The sequence below is a fragment of the Carcharhinus amblyrhynchos genome, chromosome 30, assembly GCF_965287045.1.
Source record: "Carcharhinus amblyrhynchos chromosome 30, sCarAmb.v2.hapA, whole genome shotgun sequence".
NCBI classification, from domain to species: Eukaryota; Metazoa; Chordata; class Chondrichthyes; order Carcharhiniformes; family Carcharhinidae; genus Carcharhinus; species Carcharhinus amblyrhynchos.
In genome coordinates this window covers 5,291,190-5,316,154 of record NC_137353.1, presented here as the reverse complement: position 1 = coordinate 5,316,154, position 24,965 = coordinate 5,291,190, and the positions used below count along the sequence as shown (strand labels likewise).

The 24,965-nt window shown below is 40.5% G+C and overlaps 1 protein-coding gene across 1 annotated transcript in view; it reads left to right on the top strand.

Annotated features, from left to right (window-relative positions):
- Window positions 1-24,965, top strand: part of pex14 (peroxisomal biogenesis factor 14) — a 250,478-nt gene that overhangs the window by 82,643 nt on the left and 142,870 nt on the right. The window contains exon 3 of the mRNA XM_080215025.1: window positions 20,958-21,042. Within this exon, the coding sequence (XP_080071151.1) occupies window positions 20,958-21,042 (85 nt within the window). The remainder of the gene's footprint in view (window positions 1-20,957; window positions 21,043-24,965) is intronic.

The following is a 24,965-nucleotide window of genomic DNA, read 5'->3' as shown; positions in this document are numbered from 1 at the left end:
TGCTGGTGCTGTGAGGCAGCAGTGGTAACTACTGTGTCACCGTTCCACCATCATCATTTACTTTATCTGAAAATTTAAATTACTAGTGAAAGATATTAAGAGCTTTTAACTTCCTGGATTGCTGTCTGTGAGAATACTCTAATGCGATTGCTTTTTGGCTTGCTGACATCAATGTTGCTGAGCCCTTGGAAATTCCCTTGGCTTGGAGCTGGATTTGAACTGGTGTCAGGAAAAGGGGAGTCTGCATCACAAGAGATTTTTGGGAGCAGTTTTCAAAATTGGTGTTGAAATTTAGCCCGATATGCATCAAGGGAGCAAATTTTTGCACCTTCCAGATTGCACTTTTACGTGCATTGGGTCAACTCTGGGTTAGGAACTGCCTAAAGGGCAACTGATCGCACTCAACCCAGGAAAATATCTGCTGCGGAAGTAAACTTGTAACAAAATTTTCGTATGGAATCTAAAATAAGACACACAAACTTAAATGAGAAATAACATGGGATTATAAAGACAAGTCAGTAGTTTAGCTCTGAAATATTAGCTGTGTTTCCCTTTCCACGCATTGTTCCTGACTTCCTGAGTAGTTCCAGCATTTTGCTTTATTTTCGTAACATCTGCTGTATATTTCTTTTATTGCTGTGGTGCAGATTAGTTGTTGTAGCGACTAGTGGGCTCTCAAAAGAGGCATTAAAAGGATAGCCACAAGGCTTCACGCTATTGGAGGTGGTACTTTGAAGCTACATCTGTGGTAAATGGAGAAGCTTTCATTTTGAGATGGGCTTGCGTGTGCCAAGTATGAATGCAGTGATGTTTATGAAAGCCAATTCGCAAAATATCCCATTCAACCACGTTCTCTTGTGTTGCTTGTTTGGAAGGAGGTGCGAATATGTACCTTTACTGCGGGCGTTTGATGAACCAAACTGCTTGTGTGGTTTTTGGTGAACCCCCACAGGATGTGAATTAATACATGGCTCGTGTCAATAAATGCAGAAAAATAAATGTATCTGATATTGTAGTACTGTCTCACATGTAGAAGCAGATTTGCAGTAGCAGTTCCCTCCATGTGGAAAGTTTCTGATCTCAGCCAACTGGCGGCAAGCAGAAAGCATTTTCTTTCCCACAGGGTGGTAGGAGTGATGGAGCAAGGCTTTATTTACTTGCACGCTTTCTAATTGTTGGCTACAGACTGCCATTAGCAAAGACTTGGATTAACTGCCTGTACTTTCAGCCAGGGACTGGTGTGTGGTGCAATAGCCTTGGAGGGAGAGTAAAATAAACTCCTACAATTGAGGCTCTAAAAGCTATTTCACAGCAGACGGCCCTTGCTCTTTTTCTTTTCTCTCCTCCAGGTATATTTGTGTAATAGTTCTAGCTGCCTTGTGCATTGCCATGGACTGAGCAGGAGATTCTGTACAAATCTTCGGGATTAAAGAATTAATGGTGGCAGCACCTCCGCACTGAGTAACTGGATGGCTCAAAGATCCAGTGATAGATGAGAATGGTGACACTGTCACCATGCATTAGCTTCCATTGTGATGTGATATGGCATGAGTTATCCTTCCATTGCTGAAAATTAACCCGTTAGCACCACCTCACAACGCAGTAATCTATTTTTTTCAATGGGAACCTCCAGGGGTCTTGCCCTTCAAATATCTACGTCTTGTTCAGCTTGACAGTCTGATTAGGAAGCGGGGGGCTTCAAACTCCTATTAGAACCTATTTCTGATTTTTAATTTTGCACAGTTATCTGATGCACTGTAATTTAGTAATTTTCTCCCCTCCCTCTAAATCATGGAGTTTATTGGATATGTTACCACTGCCAGCATTGCTTTTTGTTATCTGGATGTTTAAATTATTCTCCTCAATACACTTACATTAGAAACAAGAAAGAAAATAAAAGTGAAATATTTCCTTTTTAATTCCCATTTGAACAAAATTGTAATAAATAATGACTTTCTCATCAAATGGAATCTTGATTAACTGCACATGTTTATGCTTTGGGTAGTAGATGACCAATGGAAAATTAATGGGATTTGGGCTATATTGGATGTAATGGCAGCATGGTGGCACGTTGGTTAGCACTGCTGCCTCACAGCACTAGGAACCTGGGTTCGATTCCTGACTTCACCGTCACTGTCTGTGCAGAATGTGCATAGAACATAGAACATTACAGCGCGGAACAGGCCCTTCGGCCCACAATGTTGCGCCGACCAGTCTTATTTTTAAAAAAAAACATTGACCCACTAATCTAAACCAATCCCTTTTCGTCCATAAACCTATCCACCAATCTCTTAAACGCCCCCAAACTAGGCGCATTTACAACTGCAGCAGGCAGGGCATTCCAGTCCCTCACCACCCTCTGGGTAAAGAACCTGCCCCTGACATCCGTCCTATAACTACCCCCCCTTAATTTAAAGCCATGCCCCCTCGTGCTAGATTTCTCCATCCGAGGAAACAGGCTATCACCATCCACCCTATCTAAACCTCTAATCATCTTATATGTTTCTATAAGATCCCCTCTTAGCCGCCTTCTTTCCAGTGAAAACAACCCCAAATCCCTCAGTCTCTCCTCATAGGACCTCCCCTGCATACCAGGCAACATCCTGGTAAACCTCCTCTGCACCCTCTCCAAAGCCTCCACATCCTTCCTGTAATGTGGGGACCAGAACTGCACACAGTACTCCAAGTGCGGCCGCACCAGAGTTGTGTACAGTTGCAACATGACGCTGCGACTCCTAAATTCAATCCCCCTACCAATAAACGCCAAGACACCGTACGCCTTCTTAACAACCTTATCTACTTGATTCCCAACTTTAAACCTTAAAATGGGGGCAGTTATATTTTCTGAATTGAAAAATTAGTTTCCTACTTTGCAACAGTGACTACACCACAGAAGGATGTCACTGGCTGTGAAACACCTTGGGACGTTCAGTGGTTGTGAAAGATGTTAATTAAAGTGCAAATTTTTCTTTTTCAGAAGTTGCTTCTGCCCAAACTAAAACTGCCGAGATTGATGATTATTACTTGGTCACCATATCCTCGTGCACTTGGCTATGTTCTCCTCGTGTCTGCGTAGGTTTCCTGTGAACCTTCACAGTCCGAAAGATGTGCTGGTTAGGTACATTGGCCATGCTAAGTTCTCTCTGTGTACCCACAAGCACCGGAGTGTGGCAACTAGGGGATTTTCACAGTAACTTCATTGCACTGTTAATGTAAGCCTACTTATGACACTAATAAATAAACGACTCAATTACGTGGTTGAGTTGCTGGACTGGCTAGTGTTGCAATTCCTTAGATGCAGAGAGGATGTTTCCTCTTATGGCAGAATCTAAGAACTAGGGGCCACAGTTTTAGAATAGATGTTGCCCATCAAGATGCAGAAGAGGAGTAATTTCTTCACTAAGAGAATCGTGAATTTGGCATGCTCCATTCCATGGAGCAGTGGGAGCCGAGACTTTGAATTGTTCGGAACCAGAGATGGTTTTTATGGGTGTTAGGAACAAGAAATAAGTTTAGGTGAAAGCCAATTTAGTTTCAAGTAAGGATGGAGACAATAGGTCTGGAACTGTTGTTTATCTGGATTTTTAATGAAGTTTTAGGACTTTTGGAGGGATGTTAAAACAAACACAAGGTCGAAAAAACTGTGCTGTTGCCCAGCAGTAGTGGCCTGGAGAGAGGGACCCACAGAGAAAGGCAGTAGTTTTTAACTTCAGTTGCTGATTGTACTCCAAGGTGAAGAGAACAGTTTAAATGTCTCCAAAAGAACAGAAATCTGGAATCTGTTAAATGAAGTTGAGTGAGGAGCAGAGGAAAGCTCTAGGTTTATAGAAAGGAAGCTACTGGAAACAGACATGGAGAAAAGTGGACATGTGACTTCTTCCTATGGGCCTGTGAAGCAATGGTGTTACCTGACAGTGTGTGGAAGGCAAAGCTTGAATGCACATGACGATCCAGGGAAGCAGAACATCAGAAGGAGAAACTGAAACCCTGGAGGTGGATATTTGTTGAATATGCCCAAATAGAATTGTAGTTAAGGAGGACATTTCAAGGGGAGCTCAACAGCGAAGAATGAAACCTCAAGTTAAAAGTTAGAGCTTCTGTGAGACTGGTTGGTGCTCAGTGTGACATTGTTAGGGAGAAGTTGATGAGAGACTTATAGAAATTGCTTTGGGTTGTCATTTGGTTTCAGAGAGAGGGGTGTTTGACCATAGTTCGTTAGTGCTTTACATGGACTGTGGACTTAGTGTGAATATTAGAGTATAAGACAAATTTTGTATCTTATTTTATCCTTATAAACCTGTATATATCTGTAAAGATATAGCAGTGGGTGAAGGAGTATTATAGTTCATCTTATTTAATAAATGTTTTATTCTTTTGGTGGAAGTTGATCAAAGACCTCTGTGACCCTATTCAGTAGCTCTACATTTCTAAAGTAAAAGTTAGGATCTATTAAGCTGGAGTTGTACCCTGTGATCTAACATGTCCAATAGTAACACCAGCTGAGATCATAGCAGAATATATTCAAGGCTCAGATAGACAGATTAGTGTTCGTAAGGTGGTGGTGGGGGGATGTTACAATTTGATTTATAAGATTATGTTTTGGAGCTGCATTTTTAAACTTAGGATAAAATGAAGCTGTCATGTGACCTGTCCTGAAGCCTGCCTAACATTAAGCTTGGGTGGGTTGACATCAAAGAAAGACTTAGATTGTTTTATTGGGAAGAAGGTGCAAGGTATTTATGCTTGAAGACAATGACAGCAGCTTGTCTGTAAAAGGTAAGAGTCTTTTGATTCTTGCAAATTCCCAGAAAGTTGCTGTAAGTATTGTTTTGTTAACAGTTATGCCAAACTGTCCAGTTACTTCTCTGAAGAAAAAGAGTTGGAGTTAGGAATAACAAATCAGCATTTCTACCTGGATGTGTTTCACATCGTCATGAGGAAGAGTGCATAGGAAGCCATTTTTGAGATTAGGTTACAGGCCTCCTTATAAATCAACGAATATCTCAGAGGGACAGTATTTTTATGTAGTCAGTAGGGAGAAGAGGCTGCTAAGTTTTATGAGCTACCACAGCTGAATGTGGTCTCTATTTGAAAGAACGCATCCCTCAACTATGTAAGGATATTCTGAGAAATTCATCCTGAAATGGCCAGAGGGGAAGAATCATCAGTCTTTACTACTGATAGTGAATTTAGAAAGCTCTCCAAAAATGAAGGCAAGCACTTGGAGGTGATTACTCAGAGTTACCAGTAGATGAAACAGGGACATGTGAACTCATTGGAGGCTGGGAACAACTGTGGACTGTTTTGTCTATATAGACTGTAATTCCGAGCCAACATGCTTTGAACACTCAAATGATATTGAGCAGAGTGCATGTAAAGTGCCACACCATTTGGTTACTGTACCTTCAGTACAGACTGTCCTTCACAATACTGGAGGTCAGTAAAAAGGGGAGGCTCCGTATTGTGAACGTACTGACTTAGTGGAGGTGGTAGAGTGAATTGCTTATTGTCTTTGGTGCTGACCTCTGTAGCAGAAAGCTGTTGGTTGTTGCAGTGGAGCATTTAATCCCATTGTCTTGAATTTAGAAATCACAGGTGAGAAATTAGTGGTATTTAGATCAGCAGATGAGGCAGTTGATCCTCTGTCAGTATCAGCTAATCTTGAGGTGAACAAAGACAATTAAAAAAATTATAGCACAGGAACAGGCTCTTCAACCCTCCAAGCCAGCACCAGCCATACTGCCCGTCTAACTAAAACCCTTCAGGGCACCATATTCCTCTATTCCCATCCTACTCATGTATTTGTCAAGATGCCCCTTAAAAGTCACTATCGTATCTGCTTCCATTACCTTCCCTGACAGTGGGTTCCAGGCACCCACACACCTCTGCGTAAAGAAAAAACATGCAAAAAACCAGCAGAGTCATCTTCCACTGGTCTCCTGTTCTCTACCAAGTGAGTGCATGGATAACAAAGATGCAGATGATAGTTCCATTGTTTGTGAAAGATTAGATTTTTGGTTAAATTGTTTCGATATGAACCTCCTCATTTCTGATTCATGTCCTATTTGTGGCTGGGGGTTGGGGGGAGAGAAATGAATATCTTTAGAAAAGTGTTAGTTTCCTCTGCAATCCACTACCTGCTGGTCATGCCAAGCAAGTTTATTTTAAGATTTCATAAGAGGCTGTCAGGATTCTGCACATTATCAGTTCCTGATGTACTATGAAATCATGTGATGTTAATTCTTTTGAGCTGGAGGAGTTTTATTTGTAAAACATTTTTCAGCATTGTTTCTAAAATTATACAACACATGAAAGTGTCACATGGCAAAATGCATGAGCTTGGTGTTGAATCCAACTGACTGCACAGGGCAGATAGTGGTTAGTCTTTGGCACATTCTGCAGATTTTTGGCTACGCCTAAAGCCTTGACTTTAATTTTTAATTTTAGCGATTGCATGTTGCCTCTCCCTTTTTCCTCATCCAAAAGATTTTACTTCCCTACTTTACAATATCATGTGTGTGGGCAGCAATACAACTTCATACCCTGCCAATACAGTTCTTGCAGCCACTTTGGAGACACTGGAGATGGAATGACTGCCAGTGGGTCGTCTTCCTGACCACCTGATTGAGCTGGACATTTGGCGTCCTATTTCTGATCGTCATATAAAAAGGATACGAGATCACTGGAGAGGGTAGAGAAAAGTACCAGGAAAGGATGAGCAGACCGAATTTTTCTTTTAAGGACATGGGCATCTCTGACTGGCCAGCATTTATTACCCATCCCTAGTTGCCCTTGAAACTGAGTGGTTTTCTAGGCCATCTCAGAAGCAGTTGAGAGTCAACCCCATTGGAGTCACACATAGGCCAAACCGGGTTAGGACAGCAGATTTCCTTCCCTAAAGGACATTAGTGAACCAGATGGGTTTTTCCGACAATCTTGATTTGATTTATTATTGTCACATGTATTAACATACAGTGAAAAGTATTGTTTCTTGTGCGCTATACAGGCAAAGCACACACTGTTCATAGAGAAGGAAAGGAGAGAGTGCAGAATGTAGCTAGGGGTGTAGAGAAAGATCAACTTAATGTGAGGTAAGTCCATTCAGAAGTCTGATGGCAGCAGGGAAGAAGCTGTCCTTGAGTCGCTTGGTATGTGACCTCAGACTTTTGCATCATTTTGTGAAGGAGAAAAGAATAGAGGGTTTTGGAATTTTAGCTGGGAAGAGGCTCATGTGGAGCATAAATACTGGCATGGACTGTTTGGGGCTGAATGGCCTATAACTGTACACCTATCTCATGTTATCTGTTGCAATGAGAGTATCTCTAATATAAATGTTCATGGAATCAGTTGCAATATAGAAGAGTGCGATACTACTGAGCAACCTAAGTTTACTTTACTCTTTTTGACTAGTGGCTTTATTGATAGACTCAGTAACGAGATTGAACCCATTTTCTATCTCCTTAAAAACAAAATATGATTTTTCAGAAAAGTTAATGGGTTGATTAGAATTGGTTGTTGTTTAACATTTGTGACCGAAACAACTGGTTTCGGTGTACACGGAGATAGACTGAGATCATAGAACAAGTCCACACAATTCTGGATATTCATGTGACTGAAGTTTCACCAGGAAATCTTCAAATTTTTTTTTGTTGAGTCACTTAACCAATGCACTGACATGACACTTATATCAGTTGTAATTCAGATGTTCTAAAGCATTTTATGTAGTATAGCAACCTGGATTTCTGTCAGTTTTCAAATCTTTGAAATTTGAAGCCAATTAAAGCCAAACATGTTCGGTTTGTATGCTTTATTAAAAGTTTTAATGTTTGGTATGCACAGGTTGGAAATTTGGTGAAATATCTTGTGCTATAATTTTTCCTTATATAGCAATAGTCCTACGGTAGAAAGGTTTAAGTGTTAACCAGTTAATAATCATATGTCACATATAAGAGCAAAGGGAAATATCCAGTTGCATCAAATCTATTCTAGCTGCTGACTCCATGTATCTATATCACATCAAGCTGAAAGCATTCAAGCAACTACCACTGTTACCAAATCACTCTTGAATCCTGCTAATTAAAATAGAGCTTCATTTTTTTAAACCATTGTTTGACAGGAACTTGAGACTGGCATAACAAGGTTTAGACATGTTATGAGCCTTTATTGCATAAAAGGTACTTTTACATGAATGTACAGTCAAGTGTAAAATGAATTGATCTGCACAGACTGAATTCTGTACTTGCTAATGATTCCATTTCTAGCTTTCTATGTGAAGCAGCTATCTAATAGCCTCTAAACTGATCATCTTTTGATTAATGAATTTATCAAACAACTTTCAGCTTTGATAAAGTAATTTATGTGGCTTTCTCAAAGATCCACATTATAAGTCAACGGTATTGTCATACTTAACCACAGGAATCCTTTCTAAAAGTATGCGTAGTTGGAAATAAGTATCTGAAAGAGTATAATGTAGTATTCTGTTAAAGAAAACTTGAAAAGGTGCGATGTTTCAAGCTGTGGCTTAAGCTTAAACTTAGAGATTTGCTCACAAATCATTCGATTCAGCAAAATGAATTTCCTGTGTGGAATATATCAGCTTTAGTGTTTTCTAGTGTTCAATTCAACATATATAGAATCTTACAGCACAGAAGGAGGCCATTAAACTTACTGTGCTGTGCCAGCTCTTTGAAAGTGTGATCCAATTAGTCCAACTCCTTTCCCCATAGCCCTGCAAATGTTTCCATTTGAAGTATATATCCAATTCCCTTTTGGAAGCTACTGTTGAATCTGCTTCCACCACCCTTTCAGTGCGATCCAGACCGTCATAACTCGATGGGTAAACAAAATTCTTCTCACCTGCCCTGTGGTCCTTCTGTCAAATATCTTAAATCTTTGTTCGCCCTGTGTTTACTGGCACCCCTGTCAGTTTCTCCTCATCCACTCTGTCAAACTTTTCTTGGTTATTAAATCTTCCCTTAACCTCCTCTGCTCTAAGGAGGACAATCCCAGCTTCTTAACTCCACATAACTGAAATTCCTCACTCCTGGTACCATCCTGGCAGACCTCCTCCACACCCTCTCCAAGGTCTTGACATCATTCCTATAGTGTACCTAGATTTAGGCAACAAGTCAATAATTTAGGGAAGTATTTGTGCTCAATCACCCATGAATAAAAATATGATTCTCAAAATGGCAAATTTAGTTGGGCAGAAATCTTGAGGAGCTTACATTCATTAGCTTGCTTTATCTTTGGTTCCTGAGTTCTCAATAACAGCTTGACTTCATCTAAGAAGTTTCTCAGTGGGTAGATAAAAGTGTCAGTATGAGTTGCCCAGCTGTGTTAGATCATCTCAGTCATGCTGGCACTAGAATTTTTCACATCCTGTTTCTTTATTTTTACCACAAAACACTTGTGTTGGTTCCAACTTTTAGCCAGGAGTGGGAGTGAGTAGAATTTACACCGTTGCTACTTCTGACGCTTGGTGGCTAGACATGGTACAAGATGGGGTTTTCCTTCAGCAGAGTTCACCACCTGATAGTCCTGCTCAAATTCTGTCCAATTGTGTGGGATTTGGATGCATGGGAGGTTAAGAGGCAACATAAGACCCTAGTTTTAATTTTGAGTAATTTGCGCATTGAGGTTGAAACTTTTGTTAGCTTTTGTTTAAACCATTCTGTTTATTTACCTTACTTACTTACCTTAAGGTGCATTCCCCCATGATTTTATGATGCATTTACGCTGCAAATTTTGCATTAGTGTGAAGGGGTTTCAGCTCACTTACAATTTAGTGGGACGGCATGTTGGCACAGTGGTTAGCACTGCTGCCTCACAGTGCCAGGGACCTGGGTTCAATTCCAGCCTCAGGTGACAGTTTATGTGGAGTTTGCATGTTTTCCTTGTGTCTGCTTGGGTTTCCTCTGGCTGCTCAGATTTCTTCCCACAATCCAAAGATGTGCAAGTTAGATGAATTGGCTAAATTGCCCCTTAGTGTTAGGGATTAGTGGGTTGAATGCGTGCGGTCATGGGATAGGACCTGGGTGGGATTGTCTCAGTGTGGGCTCAGTGGGCCGAATGGCCTCATTCTGCACTGTAAGTATTCTGTGATGGTAAAGTCTCAAACTTGATAACAGGTGAAAAGAACTGGATTAAGAATAATGTATTCAGGTTTCTGGTTGTGCCTGGACTCTAGGTTCTGATTTCATTTATTCGTTCGTGGGACATGGGTGTCTCTGGCTGGCCAGCATTTATTGCCCATCCCTAGTTGCCTTTGAGAACGTGCTGGTAAGCTGCCTTCTTGAAACGCTGCAGTCCATGTATTATGGGTTGACCCACAGTACCATTCTGGAGGGAATTCCAGGAGTTTGACCTAGCTACTGTGAAAGAATGGCAATATATTTCCAAGTCAGGATGGTGAGTGCTTTGGAGAGGAACCTGCAAAGTTAAAACGCTTCTTGCTGACTGTTAAAGTAAGAAAATGAACACCTTTATAATGGCGTTTTTCACAATCTCTGGACGAATTAAGAGTACTTCTCAGCTGATAAAGTACTTTTTGAATTGTAATCACTGTTGTAATGGAGGAAACACAGCAAGATCCCACTAACAGGAATTAAAGGAACAGCCAGAACACCTGTTCTTGGTTGTATTGATTGAATGATAAATGTTAGCTGGGACACGGCCGACTGCCCTGCTCTTCCTTGTATATTGCTCTGGGATCTTTTATGTCAAGGTGAGGGGGAGGGGGAGGAGGAGGGGGGGCTTACTTTAACCTCCTACCTGAAGCCCAGCTCCTATGTGCATACTTACTCAAGATTACATTGAAGTGTCACAGATGATTAGGTGCTCCAGTGGAGGATAGTTTGAACTGACAACTGTCTATCTGATTCAGAGGTGAGAGCCTAAAGTCGGAGTGGAAATGCACCCTTAAATTTAGTTGTAATGTATCTATGCTGCATTAATCCCATAAGCATTTTCTGCTGCAACATTACTTGTTAATCACTGCAAGCTACTGATCAAGGTTAGTTGAGTCCTGGTCGGGGGTGACTTAAACTTTCTGACTGCTTGAAGTCCCCACCCCTGTATGACCGTCATCGCTAGTATTATGGCTGAGCATAATGTTTGTTACATTGAGGCTGAGGAAAGCTTGATGCTTTGTTCATAGCCTTTTCAGAAACGTAGGAGCTTTTATTGATTTATTTAAAAATTGGGACTTTAACAAAAGAATGGGAATTCAAGATACTGCATCAAAATCTATCAAATATAAATTCATCCAACTAATCAAGATTGTTTGTAAGAAAATGTGAACTTGCCACAGTGGCAGCTCACTGACTTGGCTTTTCTCATTTGGGTAAATAGTGTTTGACCAAACCTTTCTATGTTATTTAAAAAAAACTTGAACTTTGAGTTAATGCAGCAAGAATATACCTTCCCTGCACCCTTAAGGGAAATAAGATGTTATGGCGTATAGCACTGCAAATGGGCACAGTTACAAAGAGCTGAATTAGATTATAATTGATTGAGGTGTTACAGGATGATTGCCATTAGTGAAAAAGTTCCGCTTTCAGAAAATGACCCAATGGCTGCAGTCAATTTAAAGTCATGATGTAGATGTGCCGGCGTTGGACTGGGGTAAACACAGTAAAAAGTCTGACAACACCAGGTTTTAGTCCAGCCGTTTTAGCACAGACAGTTTACAGATTATATGCTTTATATGCTCTGTCCGAGGCCAGAACTCTCCATTCACCTGACGAAGAGGCAGTCCCCTCGAAAGCTTGTGAGTTTACTATCAAATAAATCGGTTGGACTAAAACCTGGTGTTGTCAGACTTTTTACTGAGTCAATTTAAAGCACCTGGGTACATTTTGCTTCCCATTTACAAAAGGAAGATGAGCCTCAGCTAGGGGGAGCCCCATGCTGCTTGTTTCGTGTTTGTGTGCGTGCCTGGTTGGTAATTTGCAAACAGTTAGAAACTTAAAGTTGCCTCAATTCATTTTTAAAAAGTTTACTGGGGTCCCACAGCCTTTGATTTGCCTCGCTAGTTTGTAATTTAAATCAATGGACTTTAAAGCTGCATGTTTTCTAAAATACTTTGATATTCGCAATCTATGATGTGCATAGAAAGTGTTCCCTTTTCTTAACATGCAGATTTCTGCTAAGATTTGTTTCTGTTGTATGGTTTCCCTTGAAGCTACCTCTGTAGATCTTATGAAAAGAACTTCTGGAACTGACTAGTGCCTGACTCTCAAATAATTAGAATACCACAATCTTCAACATTCATAATTATAATGTAGACTAGGAGTGTATCCACTGACAATAAAATGGTACAAAATAAACCAACAGTTTCATCTCTAACCGGTGATATTGATGAATTATATCAGTCTGTAATAATTAAACATACTGTCAGTGTAGTACAATAGGACAAGCCCAAACTTGATAAATTGTGACCGTCACAATTGAACTATTTATTATGTTTGCAAATCCCACCAGTAGAGTCAGCACTTCCTAAATTGTGGGTCATAGCACTCATTGGGATTGCTGAAACAGAAGGTTGGGTTGCAAGCTCCATTTTTCAAGGTACGTGGGTTCCAAAGCATGCCTTCTCAACGTAGATAACCAACACTAAACTACTTGTTTGAGAAAATGCTCTAAATTATTTGGTGAATTCCCGCACCCAACATTTGGACACATACCTTTGAAATATGATTCATTAATTTTCCAAAGGGAGGGGTAGTGCTGTGCTGGAATGTTGGTACAAATGACATAGGTGAAAAAATAAAAGGGCTGAGGCCCTAAAAGCAGAAGGAGCTAAGAAGCAAGCTGAAAAGGAGCACCTCTCTAAGGTAGTGATCTCAGGATTACCACCTGTGCATGCTAGACAGAGTAGAAACAGCAGGTTGCATAGGATGAATTCTTGGCTGCAGAGATGGTGTGAGGAGGAGAGTTTCCGATTCCTAGGGCATTGGGACCGATTCTGGGGATGGTGGAACTGAACGGGTGACACCTGGGAAAGATTGGGACTGATGTTCTTGGGGAGTACTTGTTAGAATGGTTGGGGAAGGTTTAAACTAATATAGCAGCAGAATAAGAACCTTTCATGTTGCAGCTGTACAAAACTCTGGTGCGACTGTACTTGGCGTACTGTGTACAGTTCTGGTCGCCGCATTATAGGAAGGATGTGGAAGCATTGGATAAGGTGCAGAGGAGATTTACCAGGATGTTGCCTGGTATGGTGGGAAGGTCTTATGAGGAAAGGCTGAGAGACTTGAGGCTGTTTACATTAGAAGAAAGTTAAGAAGTGACTTAATAGAGGTATGTAAGATGATCAGAAGATTAGATGAGGTGGACAGTGAGAGGTTTTTTCCTTGGATGGAGGTGGCTAGCACGAGGGGACATAGCTTTAAATTGAGGGGTGATAGATATAGGACAGATGTCAGAGGTAGGCTCTTTACTCAGAGAGTAGTAAGTGCATGGAACGCCCTGCCTGCAACAGTAGTGGGCTCGCCAACATTAAGGACATTTAAATGGTCATTGGATAAACATATGGATGATATTGAAATAGTGTAGGTTAGATGGGCTTTAGATTGGTTTCACAGTTCGGTGCAACATCGAGAGCCGAAGGCCCTGTACTGCATTGTAATATTCTATGTTCTTTGCAAGGATTCAGAGCAGGGGGAATTAAGAACAAGAGGAAAAGACAGTAAGGAGAATAAGGAAAGTGAGAGGTAGAGAAATCGAAGGCCAGAGTCAGATAAGGACCCAGTTAAAAAAGAAATGGTGGGAAAGGAAATGCCAGAAGTGCCCACCTTAAGGCGGGTACACGGTAGCACAATGGTTAGCACTGCTGCTTCACAGCTCCAGAGTCCTGGGTTCGATTCCTGGCTCGGGTCACTGTCTGTGTGGAGTTTGCATATTCTCCTTGTGTCTGCGTGGGTTTCCTCCGGGTACTCCGGTTTCCTCCCACAGTCCAAAGATGTGTGGGTTAGGTTGATTGGCCATGCTAAAAAATTGCCCCTTAGTATCCAGGGATGCGTAGGTTAGAGGGATTAGTGGATAAATATGTAGGGATATGGGGGTAGCGCCTGAGTGGGATTGTGTTCGGTGCAGACTCAGTGGGCCAAAGAGCCTCTTTCTGCACTGTAGGGTTCTATGATCTTTTGTATCTGAATGCTCGGAGCATTCGAAACAAAATGGACAAATTAATTGCATAGATAGATGTAAAGGGGTATGATACAATTGGCATTAGGGAGACGTGATGCCAAGATAAGCAATGATGGGCTATTCAGTGTTTAGGAAGGACAGATGAAAAGGAAAAAGTGGTGGCGTTGTATTGTTGATTAACGTTGGTATAGATATAATTTTGAGTTAAGAAACAACAAGGGGCAAAAAACATCGGTGGGTGGTGGTATACAGACCACCAAACTGTAGTGGTAATGTTGGGAAAAGCATTAGACAGGAAATCAGAGATGCACCTGTTAAAGGAACACCTGTGATTATGGGCGACTTTAATCTGCATATAGATTGGGAGAATCAAATTAGTCACAGTAGTGTAGAGGAGGAATTTCTGGAGTGCACGCGAGATGGTTTTCTCGGGCAATATGTTGAGGAACCAAGAACTGGCCATCTTGGACTGGGTGTTGTGCAATGAGAAAGGATTAGTCGGCAATCTAGTTGTGAGAGAATCCTTGGGGATGAGTAACCATAATATGGTAGAATTCTTTGTCAAAGTGGATAACGATGTAGTTGATTCTGTGACCAGGGTCCTGAATCTCAATAAAGGGACTATGATGGTTATGAGGCATGAATTGGCCATGACTGGGAAACATTACTGAAAGGAATCAGAGTAGACAGGCAGTGGCAGGCATTTAAAGAACGAATAGGCGAACTCCAGAAGTTGTTTATTCCTGTTTGGAGCAAGAGGGAATTATAGCCAAAACATGGCTCACAAAGGAAATTAAAGATAGTATCAGATCCAGGGAAAAAGCATACAAATTGGCAAGAAAAAGCAACAGACCTGTGAATTGGGAGCAGTTTAAAATTCATGAAAGGAGAACCAAGGGATTGATCAAGGAGGGAAAAATAGAGTATGAAAATAAGCTAGTGGGGAACATAAAAACTGACTGTAAATGTTATATAGCTACATGAAGAGAAAAAGATTAACAAAAATGAATGTAGGTCCCTTACAGTTAGAAACGGGAGAATTCATAACAGGGAATAAAGAAATGGCTGAGGAATTAAATTTGTAGTTTATTCATGTCTTCCTTTGTGAAGACTGAAGCAGTGTAAAGAAGTACTGAGAGAAACATGTTTTAGTGAGGTGCTAGAGGAAATCAGCATTAGTGGAGAAACGGTTTTGGGGAAATTGATGGGATTGAAGGTGGATAAATCTCTAGCTCCTGATAATCTTCATTCTAGAGTACTTAAGGAAATGACCCTGGAAATAGTAGATCTGTTGGTGGTTAATTTCCAAAGTTCTTTGGATTCTGGAATAGTTCCTATAGTTTGGCGGGTAGCTAATGTAAGCCCGCTATTCAAAAAGGGAAGTAGAGAGAAAACAGGGAACCCATAGACCAGTGAGCCTAACGCCAGTAGTTGCTGGAGTCTATTAGCAAGGATTTCCTAATTCGGCATTTGAAAGGCAGTGATATAAACAGACAAAGCAGCATGGATTTACAGAAAGGAAGCTTGACGAATCTATTGAAATTTTTGGAAGATGTAATTAGTAGAGTTGACCAAGGACAACCAGTAGATGTGGTTTATTTAGACTTTCAGAAGGCCTTCAGCAAGGTCTCATAACAGATTACGGTGTAAAATTCAAGCACATGAGATTGCAGGTAATGTCTTGAGATGGATAGGAAGTAAACAGTTGGTATAAATGGATCTTTTTCTGACTGGCAGTTAATGACTAGTGAGGTTGCGCAGGGACCTGTGCTAGGACCCCAACTGTTCACATTATGTATTAATGATTTGGAAGAGGGAACTAAATGTATTATCTTCAAATTTGCAGATGATACAAAGTTGGGTGGGAGGGTGAGCTGTGAGAATGAGGCAGAGATGCTTCAGCAGCGTGATTTTGACTGGCTGTTTTTGTGGGCATCTGCATGGCAGATGCTGTATAATGTGGATAAATGGGAGGTTATCCACTTTGGTAGCAATAATAGGAAGACAAATTGTTTCTTGAATGGGTGTTATTTGAGAGATGGATACTCGATGAGACCTTGGCATCCTTGTGCATCAGTCACTGAAACTAAGCACGCAGGTACAGCAGATAGCAAAGAAGGCAAATGGTGTGTTGGCCTTTATAATGAGAGAATTTGACTATAAGGATAGGGATGTTTTGCTGCAATTGTGTAGGGTGTTGGTGAGGCCACATCTAGAATATTGTGTGCAGTTTTGGTGTCCTTATCTGGATTCTCCCCTATTAGGATAAGAGGTAAATCTTTTAGAACTGAGATGAGGAGAAATTTCTTCACCAAGAGGGTGGTGAATGTGAAATTCATTAGCACAGAACGTAGTTGAAGCCAAAATGTTGTCTGATTTCAAGAAGAAATTAGACATAGTTCTTGGGGCTAAAGGGATCAAGGGATATGGGTGGAAGCGGGGGCCGGGATAATGAATTTGATGATCATCCCCAATCATAATGAATAACAGAGAGCAGACTTGAAGGGCCAAATGGCCCCCTCCTGCTTCTAGTTTCTATGTTTCTAAATGGAGGAGGGAATACACATCAGCAAAACTGTTTGGAAAGCAGTTCAGAAGCAATTTCCTTAGAGACAGTGAAATAAATGTTTTTTTGATGAGCCAGTGGAACTAGTATTTTCTTTCAACTGCTGATGAATTTTTTCTTTTATGTCCACGTTTGCTAAACAAATAGATAACCTCATATGACAAAAGGAACCCCTTTGTTGCCCATCTATTTATAGTACAGCACTTATAATGAAAGCAGATTATTATATTTAATATTGGTTTACTTGCATCCTTCCTGCTTTACCAAATATGTCTGCAAAAAGTATATTTAATTAGAACTTCTCGGTAAACACTTTGTAATTCTTCAGTTTCCTATTCGTGGCTGATGGGCCTGAGAGGTTGACTCGCCGCATGTAGTGATTAATCTTTGATGGGAAATATTTTTCAAGGCATTTCTAACAAAGTACTACTGCATAGGTTAGTATAATCGAAACAAATTGAGCAATTTAATTGCTTTGTCATTTTTTTTATTGTTGCGAGCTGTAACTGACTGTCCCTCTATGGCTTGTCATTCATTGACCTTGTCTGGTGGTTTTCATTGCAATTTGCTCATTGTTAATAGTTTTGTGTATGACACATTTGGTTGTTATTTGCTGCTGTTTCATGAATATGAAATTTGAGCCAATAAGGTGCAAATATGATAAATTTGCATATAGTCAGCCATGATGCCGTTGTAAAGGAAAAAAACGTGTATTAGACATTTTCATTTGTCTTTTGCTGTTGTATAATTTGCCATTGATACTTTACTGGTTATTTTCCAGACCTGTAAATTTTTTTCCTTTTTTAAAATAAAATTTAATTTGACTGTGCATTAGTGGTGAAATCGCCACAGAATCCCCACAGTGCAGGAGGCCATTCGGCCCATTGAGTCTGCACGGACCACAATCCCACCCAAGCCCTATTCCTGTAACCCCTCATATTTACCCTGACACTATGGTTAATTTAGCATAACCAGTCGACCTAACCTGCACATGTTTGGGCTGTGGGAGGAAACCGGAGCACCCGGAGGAAACCCACGCAGACCTGGAGAATGTGCAGACTCCACACAGACAGTGACCTGAGGCCGGAATTGAATCCGGGTTCCTGGCAGCAATACTAACCATTATGTCACCGTGCCGCCCAATATAATAGGTAAGAGTATCCCCTTCTGCGGAACAGGTTTGATGGGTCGAATGGTGCAGTCCTGCTTCTATTTTCTATATTTTTATCACTCGGATGATGCACTCAGTCATCGAGAGTTTCAGAAATTCTGTTTTTCGTACAAAAGCATGCTGCAGAGCAGCATTTGTCATCGAAATAACCCAGCGTATTAATCCCTGATATCTTTTTGAGAAAATACAGATGAATCTGTAGACTTCTGGGGAGCAGCCGAAAAGATTCTCTTAACTAAAAGCATGTGCGGGGATTTTTTTTTGGAGGTTGGATGGATTGAACAGAGTGTTTACATTCAAGCTCTTACCAATTAGGTTTCCTTCTGTTACTGCTGTACACTACAAATCCTTACGAATAGTAAGCCTACAAATGTTAGTTTGATGGTGGGGAGGGGGGGTGGAGGTAAAAGAAATTGGGTTTTAAATATCCAGCTAAAGGAATGACAGAATCCAAATAGAAACTTGACAGTTTAAGGAGCATTGTGGTGAAATAATTTACTCTCAACACAATTGTGGTGTAACCTATTGATTGAGTGGTGCCTTCATTTTACAGTGTAAAATACTCCCTCCAAAGATGGGCTCATGTGCTTGTGAGTCCTTGTTATGTACTTTTGCTTTTTAGTATATCTACATTTCAGGTATCCCTTTTTACCAGGGTTTCTCGAAATAAATTACCAATGACTGCTGGTCTGCGACTTGACGCAGTCTTTTTTTAAAATTGGCTGTATCTTTTGAAGGGAAAAAAAATCATCGATCAAAACCTTTTAACCAATTATAGAAGATTTTAAAAGATTGAATCAGACTGACCACAGGTGTTAGAATTGAATGTTGTAACTAGGGTGCTAATGTTTTTTTTCGGTGACTAATGCATTTTAACACAGACAACTTTTCCTAAATGATATCTTTCTTTGTCATTCTACCTAAATTGAGTAATACAAAACTTACCAAAAAAGCATCTAATCAAGTCAGCATACTTGGCCTGTATCAGATGGATGTAGCCAAATGTCATAATGGGCTGCATAGATTTGGCAGCTGATTCTCTCCTTACTGCTAGTGTTGACATTGATTTTTTTACCCCCCAATAAAAATCCCAAATTGCGATTAGAAAAGTGACAGGTTGGTTATAAATGTGATAAAATTAGAGTGTTATTTACATTAATGAAGCATATAGTGCAGTCTGCAGTTAAAGCCAGAAGGAAGTGAAAGATATTTGCTGAAAAACATGCACTTTTGAATTCCTTACTTAATAACAATTCCCTCTCTACGGGATTTATCAAAAGCAGATTCCATCTGGGCATGTTAAGATTTGTGGCATCAAAACTCGCATGTTTGCTGTTATATTTAAAGCTTGCTAACTCATGGAAGTGCTTGCAGATGCTCTCATCAAAATACATCAGTAATGTATTTTCACATTCATGTAAACACTCTTTCATTATTTTAATTTAATGACATGCTGTGGTTTGGATTTATCATTACATTTAAGGAGCTTTTTGGATTGATTGGGGTAACTTCTGGAATAAAAGGAAGCTGTTCAAATGAGATGGGTTTCATCTGAATTGAATGTATATATGTGTGTGTGTGTATATATATCCTACTAGTGGGGCTATGTTGGGCAGTGGACAAGAATCTGAACACAATCTAGGAGGGACAGACACTGAAACTAGAAAAGGTGCAGAGGACAGACACTCTGCAACATGAATAGGACAAAATCCGTCAATCTGAATGCAGAAAATGACACAAAGGAGTGCAAGAGGTAATGGTAAAATGAATAAAAACATGTGAGCTGAGGGATAAGTATAATATGTGCACTGCAATTTTGTCTGTAAAAATGCCAGGAGTTTTCAGAGAAAATCAACAATCTAAAGACATGTAGCACCCCAGAGGAAAGTTGTGTCATTGTAGGTGTCCCTGAGAACATGGGTAATGGAGGAAATGGACTGAGAGATGAATTTACAAGGAAAAAAATTCCTGCATAGGAAAGGTAAGTTGGGAGATGGTCTGACATTTTATAGAAGCAGGGCATGATAATGGAAATAAATCGGGGAAAACAGAGTGGGATTGCTGGATACAGATAAATGACACCAAGGAAACAAAAGCTATTGTGATCTTCACAAATTGTAATGTCAAAAGATACAACACCTGAAACTACTTATTCAAACAATGGAAGCACATGAGAGAACAGATATCATTGTTAAGTTTCTTGGAAGTTAATTTATTCTTTCATGGGATGTGGGTGATGCTAGCATAGAGTCATAGAGGTTTACAGCATGGAAACAGGCCCTTCGGCCCAACTTGTCCATGCCACACTTCTTAAAAACCCATAAGCTAATCCAAATTGCCCGCATTTGGCCCAAATCCCTCTATACCCATCTTACCCATGTAACTGTCTAAATGCTTTTTAAAGGACTAAATTGTACCTGCTCTACTACTACCTCTGGCAAGTTGTTCCAGACACTCACCACCCTCTGTGAAAAAATTGCCTGGACCTTTTTGTATCTCTCCCCTCTCACTGTAAACCTATGCCCTCTAGTTTTAGACTCCCTACCTTTGGGAAAAGATTTAGCTGATCTATCCTCAATATTTTAGTTCAAGAGCAATTAGGGATGGACAATGAAAGTTAGGGCTAATGTTCATTGCCCATCCCTGATTGCTTTTGAACTGAATGGTTGCTAGGCCATTTCAGAGGGCAGTTAAGAGTCAGTCATGTTACTGTGGGCCTGGAGTCAAATGTAAACCAGACCAGGTCAGGATGGCAGATTTCTTTCCCTGAACCAGATGGGTTTTCATGACAATAATTGTCACAGTCCTTACTGTGGTGAGCTTAATATTACAGATTTATTAACAGAATTTAAATTTCACCAGCTTTTGTGGTGACATTTGAATCTGTCCTTTTAGCCTGGGCTTCTGGATCTGTAACCCAGTGACATTACCACTATGCTACTAGATCTCCACAAGTTAAGTGGTACCACGTCCTGATGCTACTATGTTTGTACTTTGTGTTAAACATCAACAAAACTTTAATTTTAGCTAACTGAATGGAGTATTTGTATTTCTTACTGCCCACAGATTGCCACTGCAGTGAAATTTTTGCAGAACCAAAGAGTTCGTCAGAGTCCATTAGCAACAAGAAAATCCTTTCTAAAGAAAAAAGGTACGTAACTTTTCTGATGCTCATTTGCCAGTGCTGTAGAGCATGTCTGTCAGTCACCTTAAATTACAGGCCATACCTTGACTAAAACTCTTGTCTCAATATCAGGTGGAGCCTGGATCACATTCTCTTACTGTACAGCTAATTATTCACACTTTGAAAGAAATTCATTTTGAACTGTTTTATTTTTGGCCACAATGAAACTGAGTACTGTTCAAAATAAGTGCAATAAGGTTTGTGTTTATCTGTGGTTCTTTTAAAGAGACATGTGTGATAAAGTCTGCAAACTAAGTTGCAATGATGAGGTTACTGATGCAAAAATCACAAATCACATCACAAAGTTCAGTATTGATGTAGATGAAGCTCCTTTTTTTCACGTTCCAAACCTGCTGTTATGGCCAAGAGGGCAATCAAGCAATGGGGGATTGGGATTTGACCTGAAGTCCTTCCAACTGAGAGGAATTCCCTTTTTAAATAAAGTTAAGAAGTGACCATTTGTTACAGTCAAGCACAGTGGTACACAAAAATTCCTGTCCATCATTAAGACTTCTGAAAATCTGGAATGTAATGTTGGTTAGTGTTACTTGGTTAGTGTCAGTGCGTTGATGCTGGCGATGCAAGTTTCTCATGATTTTGTTGGAGTCTAGCACGTGATCTTTTCTGTTGGATGCCATTATTGGAGCTAATTCAGGAGTGAAGACTGCTGCTTGTAACTCTGGAATATTGCCTGCTTCTGCTTTTCTTTCACCTCCGCTGCTGCTGAAATCTTTATTCACAATGTTGTCGCCTGAGAATTTCATGCAGAACCTTGTGGCTTGCATCCCAAACAAATTCCTGCACACTCTCATTACGCTCCTTTTCATGGGCCTCTGCTGGCTCCCTGCCCCACAGGGCACCAGCTTGATCATTGTGTTTGAATTCCTCCATGACCTTGCTCCAGTGATTCAATTGCTGTCTGCTTTAGGCTTATGCTCCAGATCACACCGTCCTTTCTGTATACTTGTATATTCCTCTCCCCGACTAAACTTTTGGCCACTGTGTCCCTGCAATCTGGACTTCTCGTTTGAAACGGCTGCACCTTACTGCCCCCCTCACCATTTTCAAAAGCTTCCTTAAGAACAAATATCCCCTTTTGACCATCATTTTACTCACCTCTTCCTCCTGAACCACCTATTCATTGTCACCGCTATGTACACTCACCTTGTTATGGAATCTTATGAAGTTTTATTACAGTTGGTGCTCTGTGCTCAGGAGTATAGGGGTTGTTTAGTAATTTCAGTACTAGATTCCTTTATTCCTCTTGTGCCAGTCTTATGCAGGCAGCATTAAAGCACTGGCACATTTGACAGTATCAGTTGCAGGCTTTGATTACTGGTAAAAGTTCAGGTAATTCCATCAGCAAGGTATGTATTGTGTTATGATCTGACAGTTGGCATGTGTGTGAGCCAAATTCCCAAAAAGAGGAACTTGGTAAGCAATTACAACTATTTTCTGTATTTTACCATGGGGAAAATGTGTACTGAAATCTGGTGCCACAAATTCCAGTAATAGTTCTGGAAATTTTAGATATTAAATTAAAACATTTGCTAACAAGAAATGTAAGGACACAAGGTGACATTAATGATTAGTTAAAATTAGTGTTACAGGATATTGCCCCAAAAGATTCTTTCTTGGTTTTACTCACAAACACCCTTTAGACAACAATTGTTATAAAAGCTTAACCTATAAAAAATACAATAATATTACCACATGGCACAACCCTCTGTTGCTGTAGGGGAGTTATTTCAAGGGCTGCTGTCTTGTGCTTATTGTGTTCTCTCTTTCTCCCTCTTGGCTTGTAGACATTCAAGACTTTAAACCAAAACCTTGCTTTCTTGAACAACCAGTCACTTTTCTGGGTGGCTGAAGGCTGCTTACTTCACTTCACAGTTGTGACCTCGCATGGAGAACTCTCTTCAGGGGATCTTACATGGCCACATCTCAACACAGCTCCCAATCTCTCTTTAAAAATGTTTTTTCTCATTCATCTTTTCCTATTGTTATCCTTCTTTGAAATTTACCTTTCCTAGGATATAAAAATCTTTTGTGTTCTCCAGACGATCGCCATTTTCAGGTAAAATAGAATATAATTTTGCTGTATTTTGTTTATGTTCTTTTTAAATTGTCAACTCATTCTTACCTGCCTTTGAAATTTAACAGCTAAAACCCCCAAATCCTCATTTATCTCCTAATGCGTATTTTGAACCATGTTAAGCTTACTTGTAGAATATCTAACTTGGCCCCATTTACTTCAAATACTTGCTTTCACACCTAGTCAACTTGATGTCTCAACTTAATTAAATTAATCGTTCATATTCACATAGGCCTCAGAATCCTGCTTTGCAGAATAGCACAGTAGACTCCGGAAACATAAACATTTTCTCCACAGTTGCTGAAACACATTCCACTTGGACCATGGCCTGTCTCCTTAAGGACAGAAGATCAAAATTTGTCTTTGTTGCAACTGTCAATAGGCATATTGATTTTACTTTACTGAACGCCACTTCTGGAGTACGGGGGTATCAGAGCCTAGTGGCTATGGTACCAGACTAGAGGTTGAGACATCAAATGCCACCATGGCAAATTTAACTTGTGAGTTTGTACTAAAAAAATCCCATTATACCTGCTGGATAAATGTAAGAACCTAACTAGTTGTCCACTTTGGTCGGAATAATAGTAGGAAGGACTATTACTTACGTGGCGAAAAACTGCAGCATGCGACGGTGCAGAGGGACCTTGGGGTCCTTGTGCATGAGTCGCAAAAACCCAGCCTGCAGGTGCAGCAGGTGGTCAGGAAGGCGAATGGGATGCTGGCCTTCATAGCGAGGGGGATTGAATCTAAAAGTAGGGAGGTCTTGCTGCAGCTGTATAGGGCACTGGTGAGGCCGCAGCTGGAGTACTGTGTGCAGTTTTGGTCGCCGCACTTACGCAAGGATATTTTGGCCTTGGAGGGAGTGCAGAGGAGGTTTACTAGGCTGATTCCGGAGTAGAGGGGGTTGAACTATGAGGAGAGGCTGAATAAACTAGGCTTGTACTCGTTAGAGTTTAGAAGAATGAGGGGAGATCTCATTGAGACGTATAAGATGTTGAATGGGATGGATAGGATAGAGGTGGAGAGGCTCTTCCTGCTCAGAAAGGACAGTAGGACTAGAGGGCACAGCCTCAGGATAAAGGGGGGGGTGCGGTTTAGAATGGAGTTGAGGAGGAACTTCTTCACTCAAAGGGTGGTGAATCTCTGGAATTCTCTGCCCATTGAAGTGGTAGAGGCTGCCTCACTCAATATTTTTAAGACGCGGGTTGATAGGTTTTTGATAGGCAAGGGGATTAAGGGTTATGGGGAGAGGGCGGGAATGTGGAACTGAGCCACGACAGATCAGCCATGATCTTATTGAATGGCGGGGCAGGCTCGAGGGGCTAGATGGCCTACTCCTGCTCCTATTTCTTATGTTCTTATGTTCTTAGTTCTCAAATATTCTTCCAGGGAAGGGAACTTGCCACTGCTACCTAACCTCCTGGCCTGTAAGTGATTCCAATCCTATACTATTTGATTGCTTCTTAATGCCACTGGGTTGGCAGTAAATATTAGCAAGGTTTTCCAAGAACAATAAAAAAAATTTCCAAACCAAGTATGTTGAAAAGAGACTGATCATTAAGAAAGTTCTTCAGCTCAATTATTGGTAGCTCACTTCCACTTTTCAATATTGTTGAGGCATAATCTTAAGGTGTGTAGCAGATGAATGATTTGGGAAGAACGAAGAAATCCACCATTAGTGCATCCTTTGAATGAAATTCCACAGATCCTACTTCCACTTACTGCCATTGTTGGAATGCAGAGAAAACCAGAAAAAAAAACAAGAATAGAATGAATGAGCTGGAAGGATATACAA